This window comes from Danio rerio, chromosome 18 (assembly GCF_052040795.2).
Source record: "Danio rerio strain M-AB ecotype USA chromosome 18, GRCz13ab, whole genome shotgun sequence".
Classification (NCBI taxonomy): domain Eukaryota; kingdom Metazoa; phylum Chordata; class Actinopteri; order Cypriniformes; family Danionidae; genus Danio; species Danio rerio.
The window spans coordinates 18222086-18235466 of record NC_141038.1 but is presented as its reverse complement, the minus strand read 5'-3'; the positions used below and the strand labels follow the sequence as shown (position 1 = coordinate 18235466).

The following is a 13381-nucleotide window of genomic DNA, read 5'->3' as shown; positions in this document are numbered from 1 at the left end:
TGTTTGTTCATGACAATAAATAAATTACTATTGACTATGTGAGCTGTATTGTACTGTTACCGTAAAGGGTAAGCATCCTAAATTTTCATTTTAATTACTGACAGATTGCATTTAATACCTCTGCCTTCAGTTATCAGTTCAAATTCAATCATTTATAACAGGAGTTCTCAACTTTTTATATCGGAGCCTACTTCTTTTACTGATCAATTTTTGAAGGCCCACCTCTCTGACATTTTCTCTAAAATATTTGTGTGAATTGCTCATTTCAACCTTTATTTATTAGCATATATAAATATATAACACATTTGTTGTGCCTTCTATTATTGTCTATTATCAGCATTTTATAAAAAAAAAGATATCATTTTATTTTAATGAAATTATATATAAAACTAAAACTATAAAATATATTAAAACTATACAGTAGTTTTATATAAATATATACATATTTTTAAAACATACACTTATTTCAAGAGAACCACAGGTCAACAGAGAGATTGCAAAAGACCAGCTTCTGCTTTTAACTACAATGACTGAATATCTACTATTAAAGATCAACCTTTCAAAAATATAAAGACAAATGTAAAATACAGCAGAACACCCTAAATCTGTTGAAATGTGTCGATCTGATGGTGGTTGACTTTGAAGCTGGATATTATTAGGAGATCCCTGACAGGAACAGTGAACAGCTCTGGCAGAGCTCGTCTGAAGCTCATATGCAAGCTATTTTACATTGTAAGACAGAAACACCATTGAGCCTCGCTAGATCCTCCTGTATGCACGCACGTCTGTTAAAAAAGTTCACTCACAGGACATTCATTTGGACAACTTTGTGGATATATTAATTAGTTCACACAAAAATACACAAGAGAGACAATCGCTTCACGCATAGTTTGTGAATGAACAGACGTACATGTAATAGTTGCAGAAGCGATCATAAGGCTGTTTTTGCACGTAGTTTGAAGTAATTAATCAGAGAACAAGAGAAAGTGCATTACTTAAATCGTTTTACTATAGCATATTAATAATAAAGTCCAAAAATTATATAATATTAAGAGTTAATTTTAAGCAGCCCACCTGCAGGATCGCTGAGGCCCACTAGTGGGCTGCGGCCCACCGGTTGAGAATCTCTGATTTAAAACACTTGCTCAGATTTATGGGGTTACCATAACTATCTATAACTGTGCTCATACTGTCCAGTGTTTCTAAAATCCAATATTCTTGTGTATGTCACTTTTTAGTGACATTTTCAGATCAAAGAAGATTATTGCCAACTTCGCCAAGATGCTAGAGAACATCTTCCTCCCACTGTTTCAGGCCACTGTAAATCCTCAGAAACACAAAGAGATGCACGTCTTCCTCAAACACGTAAGTGCTTCAGTGCTTTTGTTGAGCTTGCAAGACCAGTCAGAGCGGATTCAGGCCACATCTGAGCTTTTCAAACCAACATCGCAGTTAACAGCTCTGTTGAACAACAGCCATTTTCCCCGAAAACAAGTCAACGGTGCCAAACCCTTTCAGGCAATTAAACAATTCTCAGATGACTAAGAGCTTGTGTTGAATTGGTCACGAACAACAAAAATGACAAAACACATATTGGTTAAACTGATCATGTGCCCAATTCAGTATTACAGTCAATGTTTGTTTTGTTTTGTTTTGTTTGTTTCTTTAAATTTCAAAAGTAATGCCACTTGCAGACTTTTACAATGCATAACCCAACAGTCAACTTTATCAAATAAAATGAGTATAGTTACCTCAATTGAAAAAAGTTTTGAACTCAGTGTTGAAGGTATTGAATGAAATAAATACCTCATTACTTCAAATTAAATGGAGTAAATTCACAGTACCGGTATAGATTAGTTTTTTTTACTCAAATGGTTTGTTCAAACTCAGTCGGTTTCCTCAAACAGTTTATGTTGGATTATTGAGTTTCACAGTGCTCAGTTGGCTTGAGTTCTCTTCATTTGTTGGGTTTTACTGTGTTCAAATTGTTTCGTTTACTCAAACGAATTAAGTTCACAGTACTCACTTGCAATCATTTTCCTCAAACAGTTTGAGTTACCTTAACTTATGGGTTTTACAGTGTAGGCAAGATACTGCAGGTAAATAAAGGATTTAAAAAAACTAATATTTATCTCAATACTTTTCAAATTGATTGATTACATTAAGAAGAGCATGCTTTAGTTATTATAAGTTTTATAAAATATTCTAATATTATACATACATGTAACTCCATTTTTAAATTAAATGTCTTGATTTCCATATTCTTCAACATCTACATTTGAAGTCAGGTTCAAAATTGATTTATAATATATTATTTATAAGATTATTATATTTTATTTATTTAAATGTATTTAATTTAATATTTATTTTGTGAATTAATTTTATCACTCCATTATTCAGAAAATACTGACAACAGCCAGAATTATTTTAGCTTTTTGAGAATAAAATGTTAATAATCAGGCAAATTATATATTAACATAAACAGAGTATGTACAGGAATCGGAGAGTGGAATTCAATACCTTTTGAGACCTTTTTAAAGACTCTTTCCATACATTTTAAGACCTTATAACCAGTTTTCAACTGGAAACACTGGCGAGATTTTAACTTACAGTGTATTTACTAAATATTAATGTAAGAAACCAATCCAAAACTAAAACATTATTCATATACTGAATAAAAATCTATTAAATCTAGCTAATTCAGCAGGGTGACGCTGTAAACAAAGCAGCATGATGTCAATAATACTTTGCAAAATAACATTTAAGACTTTTTTATACTTTTTAAGGGCCTTACATTTCTCTACATTGAATTATCAACTTTTATTATTTTTTAAGACCTCACGAACACCCTGATAAAAAGCAACAATCAGGCCAAGGCACTCGAAAAATGTGGTAAAAAAATTTGACATTTTTTAAACTATATTTTTTCCCACATTTTTCGAGTGCCTTGGACTGATTTTTGCTTTTTGTTCAGATGAATCCCTTGCCCAAACAGCACCGACACATTATTTAAACTACGTCTGAGCACTTTTTGTTTGATTTAGAATTTTTATATATTAACATATCTATCAGTTTAAATGTTTACATGCGTATATGTATGGAAAACTCATTTTGAGATAATGGCCTTTAATATGATTACTCAAAATAAAAATATGTACTGTAATAATTTTAATCTACAGATTAAAATTGCTTTTCCAATGGCCTGTTTTTGTTAATTATATTTGTTTTATTTATTTTTGTAAATTATTATATTTTTATTATACCTTAAACCTCACTTGGCATTCAGTGTAAGCAGCAATGTAATCATTTTATTGTACATATGACAAAAAATACTTTGAATCTTGGACAAAAACACATTTATGAAGTGCTATATTCAGAAAAGAAACATTTATGAGTATTTTGGATGTTTTAATCCATGTTTACTTTTTTATGAGAATCCCCATATCAAAAAGCTGACAGAAAAAGTGTTTTTGCTTACATTGTCTTGCCTTAATAAAGCCATGAATTCAAAAAGCATCCAAGAAAAGATCTCAATAAAGCGTTGGATGTTTTATTTTTCTTGCAGGTGACCGGGTTCGACAGTGTGGATGATGAATCCAAACACAGTGATCACATATTCAACTATAAGAGTCCAAAACCTGAAGAGTGGACCTCCGAGGAAAACCCACCCTACACATACTACCTCTTCCACATGTATGCCAACATCATGGTTCTCAATAACCTAAGAAAGTAAGTCGCTATCATGACCATGCTCTGATTTCAGTGTTTAAATCCCTTTACATTCACAAAATCATACAATTGAAGACAAAAACCAAATAAAAATAGCAAATGTGGTGATTTTCAGGGAGCGTGGTCTCAATACCTTTCTGTTTCGTCCTCACTGTGGTGAAGCAGGATCCATTACTCATCTGGTGTCCGCTTTCCTCACAGCCGACAACATCTCTCACGGACTCAACCTCAAGAAGGTCAGTGTCTGAGACAGGCCATAATATACACACTATTAACTCTACAGGCACTGTAGTTTTAGAATCCATCAATTAAAATGTTGCTGGAAAATACGGTAACACTTTAAAATAATGGTCCTTAAGTTAATGTTAATGTTAATGTATTCAGTAACATTAAATAATATTAGTTCATGTTAACCCAGAGTTCATTAACTAATGTTATCAAGCATAAGTTTAAATTTTAATAATGCATTAGTTATTATGTTGAGCTATGATTATTAAATGCTGTACAAGGTTATTCATATTTAGATAATGTTCGTAAATACATGAACTAACATAAAGGACTATTATTCGAAAGAAAATACATGATTAGTTTATAACTTTCAACCCATTTCCTTTTATGCAAGTCCTTTTTGAAATGTATGTTACACAGACTTATCTGGTTAACAGTAAAACCTTGCAAAAATAAACTGAAATGACATCTATACACCACATTTTATTTTAGCTAGTTGTCAAAATATTCTCATTTTGATTTATTTTAACTGGATGTAGTTTTCTAGTACGACTACAGTGCTTCCTACAGGTTTAAAATATACTTGCGGTGGAAGCCGGATTGAAACACACCATTTACCCTCATCACATGAACAGTTAATTATATGCGACAAACAAAACATAATATAATTTTTAACTATATATATATGTGTATATATATATATATATATATATATATATATATATATATATATATATATATATATATATATATATATATATATATATATATATATATTAATTCAGAATTATTAGCCCCCATGAACTATTAGGCCCCCTGTTTATTTTTTCCCCAATTTCTGTTTAACAAAAAGCAGATTTTTTCTAAACATAAAAGTTTTAATAACTCATTTCTAATAACTGATTTATTTTATCTTTGCCATGATGACAGCAAATAATATTTTCCTAGATATTTTTCAAGATACTTCTATACAGCTTAGAGTGACATTTAAAGGCTTAACTAGGTTAATTAGATTAACTAGGCAGTATAGGGTAATTAGGCAAGTTATTGTATAATATTGGTTTGTTCTGTAGATTATCGAAAAAAATAGCTTAAAGGGGCTAATAATTTTGTCCTTAAAATGGATAAAAAAAATTTTAAAAACTACTTTTATTCTAGCCGAAATAAAACAAATAAGACTTTTTCCAGAAAAAAACAGACATACTGTGAAAATTTCCTTGCTCTGTTCAACATAATTTGGGAAATATAAAAAAAAAATAAATCAAAGGGCTGCTAAAAATTCTGACTTCAACTAAATATACATTTTATTTTTTTATTATGACACTGTTTTACACAGTTTCTTTTCAATTGATTAAAGTAAAAAAAAAAAGACTTAAAAAAAAGTCATCCACTATTTTTGTTACTTTTATGCTATTCAGGAGCCATGTGCACCCACTGACAGGTCAAATCTGCTTCGCTCTCTATTACAAGCTCAAAGTAAACTTGAATGCAAAAGCATTTTAGATGTGTATATAAAATAGCCTATGTAATATATTAACATCATCAAATTAATAAAATAATCAGCAAAAGAGAAATAAATGACAGAAAAAGGAATAAAAACGTGACAAATTCTCTAAAAAATTATCATAATTACATGATTAAAACTTGTAGATTATTTGAATTGGACATTAACTATTACCAATGGTATACATATATTTTGCAGCTAGTTAAGACCATTATTCCATAGAATATAGTTTTTTGAATCTTTTAGATTAATGAATCTATTATTTCATCTTTCTCTCCGTCTCGTGGCTGTGCGTGTGCAGTCAGCTGTAAAGCAGGTGGACAGTAGTCTTTAACAAAAGAGTAATGCAAAAACACATACAAGTTTTAGAAAGAGATAGCAAAAGTTCAATCCCGGACTTTTTTTGGAGATTTAGAAAACACAGGACAAACATTTCAAGTCCCAAAAAGGACCATCTCTGTGGACCTTCAAAGCTGTGGGAGTGTCTGTGGGGTTGCTGCAGGGCCGGATTATCCAATGGGCATTATGGGCACAGGCCATTATGTCACTTTAAGCTGTATAGAAGGCATCGATTTTGTAGTGTCTATTTAGGCTAAGTGCAAGTAGCACACCTCGTTGGAATGTGCTAGTTGAGTGATTCCTGCCCATCACCATTTGATTGATAGAGACAACATAACTAAAGACCACAGCAGACAGCAGCGTAAGTGGCGCAGCTCGTAAAGTGCATGGCAACATGTTTTGACACGATCAATCATGAACCCGGTTTAAATCCAGCATCCAATAAACTCATTCTTCTTTTTCCCCCACAACATATCAGATTTTGCCTACTCTTCATCATGAGGAAGACAAGTAGGGTTCAGTAATAATTGTGTGTATTATGGAAGACTCATATTCATAGAACTGAACTGGATTGAAAAAGTTTATATCCAAATCATGTGCATTATAAGTTTGTAGAATTATATATTAAAAATACCTTTCAATATAAATTTTAGTACTGCTTCAGTGAACTTGAACAAGTATATTAAAATCCATTAATTTTCACTAGTTGTATTAGTTTATTGTTTTCAAAGTGTGCTTTAAATTATTTAAAAATAAGTTAAATCTTTGTAGACTAGAAATATATGTACTGTTTATCATTTATTTTAAAAATGCGGGCAATACATTACATATGAACTTTATTTAATTTATATTAGCTTTAATTCACCTAAATCCAGGCTTGGGTTGCTGACAGGTCTCGCTCTCACAAAATGAAACGGGTAAACGAGAGAAGATTTTCCACTACTTAATCGATAACGGATATTTCGTTATATTGGGCAGATACAGCAAAGTGGATGTTGTTAATAGTAAAGAAATTGTAGCATTAAATATATTTGGGCGGCTGTTAATATGCCTGGGCGACCCGCCCAAGTAAAGTATATGTGTGGGAAGCACTGGACTAAATGACTTTAAAATTACAAGAAAGACTAATTCACAGTAAGAATAAAAAAGCACAAGGGTATGTCAATAGCTGTTTCCATACAAAACTGTATATTTAACTTATGAATATTAAAAATGTGTATATTTTTTAAAAATGCCATCATCTGAAACAGTTCTTGGAGATCATTTAACTAAACCATTTTAATGGCATGTTACTATCACAGCTTTTAATGCATACATCTTTTTGCACAAAAAAAAAATTGTTCTTGTTCAAATTTGTTCTTACGTTTTAGATCTCATGCACATCTGGCCATTTCCATTCAGTTTTTTTTTTTTTTTTGTAATGCAGTATATCAAAACATATGCACGAAAACATATCTAATGATTCTAAATTCAAACCTGATGCCAGTAGCACTGATGTAGTTTTTCTTGTGGTTTTTATATTTCTCAATGCAGAGTCCTGTGCTGCAGTACCTGTATTACTTGGCCCAGGTTCCCATTGCCATGTCTCCTCTCAGCAACAACAGCCTGTTCCTGGAGTACTCCAAAAATCCCCTGCGAGAGTTCCTGCAGAAAGGCCTGTGTGTGTCCCTCTCCACGGATGACCCGCTACAGTTCCACTACACAAAGGTCAGGGACAACACACAACACAACACACACTGCTGACAATCAATGACTTAAATACTCTGAGAGCAATCGTCTAGTCTAAAGCATTCGAGTGATGTGAATTTCTGTTGTTTGTGTACCTTCAGGAGGCTTTGATGGAAGAATACGCCATAGCAGCACAGCTGTGGAAACTGAGCACATGCGATACATGCGAAATTGCCAGAAACAGTGTGCTTCAGAGTGGCCTGTCTCATCAGGTATGTGTCCTAATAGGTTCAGAATTAATATTAAAAATAATTTTAGTTCCTCATCAAAAACAAGGTCACATGGAGAAAAACATAATGGAAATAAATTACACAATTTTTGCAGGATTGAAAAGTAGGTGGATTTCAGAAACACTGGTGAATGATAAGCAAACTGCACCATATTATTGGTTGAGATGATGTATCATAAAGTTTGGTACACACCAAGTACACATCAAAGAATTAGCAGTGACAAAAACTAAGTTGTCGCCTCACATTGGCTGTGTCTGGTCCCATGTAAACCAAAAATGAAAATGTGAACACACCAAACAGACAATAGCCAACTAAACGAGAACATACACTCTGCACCAGTGAGAGGATGTACCTTTCCACACCTGCAGGTGGCAGTAGCTGCATTGTCATTCCACAAAATAAACCGGAACTAGTGCTGCACACATACAAACCATAAACAAAGCAGCATTTATGTACCATTTTCTCTCCCCACGGAGGGATTCGCTCATGCAAATATGTCCGATAATCTGATAGCCCATATCAACTTGTTAAGTTTGATGTCACATTAAGTGGCATCCGGGTCCAAGCGCTCTATCAAACTGTATGGGGAGACTCAACAAATCATCACCTTAGAATTATAAAGTTTTAACATTTGTTTACATTTTAAGGTTTTTTAATTTTAAAAAAAAGAGTAAGAAATGTTACACACATATTGTTTCCTATATGGAACGCAAAATCTTTGAAGCATACACCAACACTAATTTTGATGTTTTGCACCACGTTGTTTAATTAGTAAATCCATTTGCGTTACTTTGTAGACTAATGGGTGTTCTGGTCTATAAAGGAGGTGTGTTAATTGTTGGTGCATTGCTATTTTGAGGAACTGAAAATAGATTGCTTTTGGCCGATTAAAAGTAGATCTAAAGTCCAGCGCAGAGTACATTAGTTATGTACCTATGTAGGTCCAAACGCATACACATTTCTGAATACACACAGGATGTACAGCAATACACAAATATGTTTCTATAAGAAAGAATTAAAGGATTAAAATGTTACAAAAATTATTATTTTCTACATAAATATAAAAACCACTGTACCATGCCTTCATGTCGGGGACTTTTTTAGTTTATTCATGACAGTATGCACTTGTATAATGTTATTATTATTTATTATATGCATATTTATATTTGTTTTAACAAAAACAAGTTTAGATTTGTCCACCTGTCAGGTTTTGGAGACATATGCATCATATGGGGCATAAGAACAGGACGCGTGTTTGGATATAACTTAGTTTTTTTTTTAATCACACTTCATTATTATTGTTCATTTATTCGTTTGCTGGACATTAGAACTGAATTTAGAGATAGTTTTGAAACAAATCTTTGTGCTTAACAAACGAAATTAAATATGTAGGCTAATGGATGTCTTCAGTGGAGTGTGTACAACACTGTTCCTTATCCACGAAAGTAAAGGAGTAAAGTAAAGAGGAAAAGTAAAGAGTAAGTAAAGAGGCCGAATAGAGAAGGCTCATTCTTTATTCTTGCGCTGCAGATGGTCTGTTTAACTGTTTTCTCACTAGTGAAGCGTTCAGTTTTTCCATTTACAAAGTCCGCCATGTAAATAGCAAAAGCACCATGACTAGGGATGCAACAATTAGAGATTTTGGTTGTACGATTGTAGTCTGAGGAATAATCATGGTTCATTATTATTATGCGTTCTTTCATAACTAAATACTACTAGCTTAGAGAACCACATGAAAACGTCTTATATTTTAAAGTGTTAATTATCACTGCTCAGTAACCAAATACAGCACAAAATAACAATAAAAAACAAACAAACAATATAATCCATTTAACTTTGGAAAATGAAAAATCCTTTTGGCATTTAAACTTAACTAATACTTTTAATAATAGTTAAAATCACTGACTCTTAAAGGGAATGCGTGATGAAACTCTTGATTGGTTTAATTCACGTTATGCTCATAACACACCCACAACTCATTAAGAGAATAAGCACAACCCTGTTAGACCATGCACCGGGGCGCAAAGAGGATTTTTCCATCCTTAAAATAGCAAAAGTGGATTCAGACATGCCTTAATGCTTTTGCGCCATGCACTTTAGACTTTGCACCTAGATCATTAAAATATAGCCCGAAGTGTTTGCATGTAGTGGCAACAGTGAATGTTTTAACATTTATAATTTTAACACATTCATCTTAATTGTAAATTCCTCAAATAACACAGTTAATTTTTTTTGTTGAACTAACCCTTGAATAATAATCTAGTACTCATTTGCACATTTCGATTTCCCTGACAGGAGAAGAAATACTTCCTGGGTGAGAAATATCTAGATGATGGACCAGAAGGAAATGACATCCGTAAGACGAATGTGGCGCAGATCCGTATGGCCTATCGGCATGAGACACTGTGCAATGAGCTCAGCTTCCTAGTGGAAGCCGTCAAGTCAGAAGCATTGGCAGCACAAGCCCCGTAAACGTGACAGGGTGACAGAGACGGTAAAGCGTGGGTTCATGTGAGTGGACCAGATGTCAGCATAAAATCTTGCGACAGGTCATGCACTAAAGAGTTATGAAAAAAACACATCATTCTAGGATGCAAGATAGAGAGCCATACATCCTATTGATGATGCACATTTCACTTCCCATGGTGCCTTAAAGGTGTTGGATATAAACATTTCATATCGCAAATCTGTTTTTTTTTTTTTTTTTTAAACGAACAATAAACTGTTCCTGTATTTTGCATGCTTTCTGAAAATTCTGTTGTTTGAGGGAGCGTACATTTGTTACCTTTTCTAAACAAAGGAGCCTTTGGTTTTATGACTTCTTTTTCACATTTTTTTCAGATAAAAGTTTTACATAAAAAGACAGTGGAACAGAAAGTTGGAACACAACCTTGATAAACTTGTTTGACAACCTGAGATTTCGGGGACTGCTTAGTGACATTTTATTTTTTGTGTACTTGAACTTGCACATTTTGTACACCGATTGAGACTGTTAAAGATTTTGTTATGGATGAGAAATGATGTATGGGTGCTTGAAAAGCCTTCAGAAAAGCCTATTAAAGGTTCAGAAAAGCCTATTAAAACATGCCTGAATGGTGACTATGCTCTGTGTATCTGAATATGGCACTCAAAAATGTTAAATAAAAAAATGATGGAAAAAAAAAAAAGTCTTGCTCAATTAATTGAAGATGCTTCTCTTTAGTTTAAAATCACAGATATAGTTATGGAAAAAAAAGGAGACTAAATCTCATTAATAGGTATTTGTTTGAATAAAATGTCATTTGCATAGTCTCTTTTTGTGTTGAATACCAAAAAGGTGCCACGTTATACACAATTTCATATAAATTTGGTGTTTTAACTTCAAAATTAAAAATGTATATTTGGTGAACCTTTGTTTATTTACAAAGGAAACATTTGTTATTCTGAACAATTGACATTTTTAGTTGGAAAACAAATTAAATTTGGCAGAAATGTTATCAGAGATTTATAGAAATAAAATGAAAACAAATATTAACAAATTTACCAAATACCTAATAAATCTAGATAATCTAGAGCAGAGATGTCCATGGCAACTGTGATTTGGCCGGCCATCTCATCTAAAAAGAGGGAGAATGATGGGGATGATTTAGATTTTGTCATTTTTTAAATTTTAAGGGCATTTATTTAACCTTTTTTCAGGATTTAAGATGAGTCTTTTGTGTCATCAGAATGCGTAAAGTTTCAGCCCAAACTATTATAGATTTTTGGAATTTTCGGCTTTGAACACATTGTAGCTGTTTTTGTTTCCTGTGCCTTTAATGCTAATTCATCCTGCCCACCGTTCCCACTTGCCCATCACAGTGTGCCTAAATCTCCACCTCGGCTGCGTCAGATAAACAACACAGTGACCGACATGAAGAAAACAGATCTCACTTAACGTTTGTGAGAAATACTACAGGAAGAACTTTCCCAACGATTATTTGATGTATTTGTTGTGGAGTTAATTCAAGCCTTTCTGCAACGATAAGTCAAACACATTAGCCCTTTTCACACTGTGATACGGGTAAATATACAGAACATTTCGAGAACAGCTTTAATGTAAATTTGTAAAAAAGAGGTTCACAGAGCCGAGGAATCGAGGATATTATGAAATTTTTCAGGAAAAGACTGTTCACACAATCATCCCAAATTACCGGTAAATTGACATCATTAACCAGAAAATATCCTATAAATGGCAGCGCTTGTAATTGTAAACTTAGAAGGGGTTCGGCGATTTCATTTATTTAAAGTTTTAGCTGCTTTGTGAGACATCCAAAGGCAGAAACAAGAACCGCAGCTAAATGTTCACACACTTGACTAAATTACAAATTATGTGGATTGATAAGTATTGTGAACAACTTATATGAAAACATATGGATGAACACTCACATGTCGAGATGTTTATAATATATGTGTGTGTGTTGGCGCTTACCGGCTGCTTTGCTTGTACGCACATCAAGCAACTGAAGCAGTAAAGGTAAACAAACAGCAGTTTATCATGAGCATTTTATCGATAATTTTTTACACAGTTGACATTCAGAAGGAACATATAATCGTTATCTGACTAACATCTAGCAGCTAAATGTGTCTGAAAAAATATTCAAAGGCTTTTATTCTTATAAACAGCATGGATGTGAATGTGTCTGATTGGCTAGAATAGACGTCTCACGTCAGCGCATTCTAGACATAAACGCATTTCGGCAAAATACTGATAATGTTACGACTTTTCTTTCCAAGAAATTGCCTAAATGAATTTACTGGTATTTTCAAAAAGGGCCTGTTCACACTTACAGACCTTTCTGAAAAATTGACGGTAATTTTCCGGAAAGGTCTGTATGTTTGAAAGGGGCTAGTGTCGATACAAAGTACACACACGCACACACATCGTGCATGTTTAACTTTTTGCACGAAAACGCGACAGGATATACATTAATATCCACTGCTGTATGGATATCCATTATGTACCTGATTTAACGTCCACAAAGCGGAATTGAAGCGTCTTCTTTTATTTCAATTGTACTGACATGCAGCTGTGGTGATAAAGACGGTAAAATTGCTGTAATTCATCACAAACATGCACTGTTTTAAAACGTTTTAAACTTTTAAAACTCATTCTTGGTCACATTTGATGATGATTGATGATCACAGAGAGCTGAACAGATCTTTTAAACCCGGTTGCTTTGCTTCTGATATGATTATACACGTTACTAAAGTGACGTTAATATGCAGCTCTCTATCAATACGGTGGCAGGAAACCACACTCCTACGTCACGTTGAGGTGGGCCTCAAAATGGGAGGGGTTTGGATCCTATTTTAATGTCAGGAAAATGAAAAAACAAAAAGAGACATTGATTTTATATCACTCTAATATGACTGTGGACACACTATACATACAAACAATTGTCTAAAAAGCTTACAAATGATGATTTTTAACATAGATACCCTTTAATGCAAGATTTGATTTGTTGGTTTATTGTTAAGCTAAATAAAACAAAAATAAATGAACTTAAATGTTTCAATCTAAATGCTGTAATTTAATTTAAAATAAACATACTGTCACCTGATAGATAGAAAATGCAGAGACTTTAATGAGGGAATCAAGGCA

At 33.1% G+C, this 13381-nt stretch overlaps 1 protein-coding gene across 5 annotated transcripts in view; it reads left to right on the top strand.

Annotated features, from left to right (window-relative positions):
- ampd3b (adenosine monophosphate deaminase 3b) overlaps positions 1–10925 on the top strand; it is a 34528-nt gene extending 23603 nt beyond the window's left edge. For 4 of the 5 annotated variants that reach the window (XM_087291640.1, XM_087291639.1, XM_087291642.1 and 1 more), the window contains 6 exons: positions 1239–1365; positions 3566–3729; positions 3845–3965; positions 7334–7507; positions 7630–7740; positions 10054–10925. In XM_087291640.1, the coding sequence (XP_087147766.1) occupies positions 1239–1365; positions 3566–3729; positions 3845–3965; positions 7334–7507; positions 7630–7740; positions 10054–10230 (874 nt within the window). In that variant the 3' untranslated portion in view covers positions 10231–10925. 5 annotated transcript variants of the gene reach the window in all.
- Positions 10926–13381: the final 2456 nt, after the last annotated feature.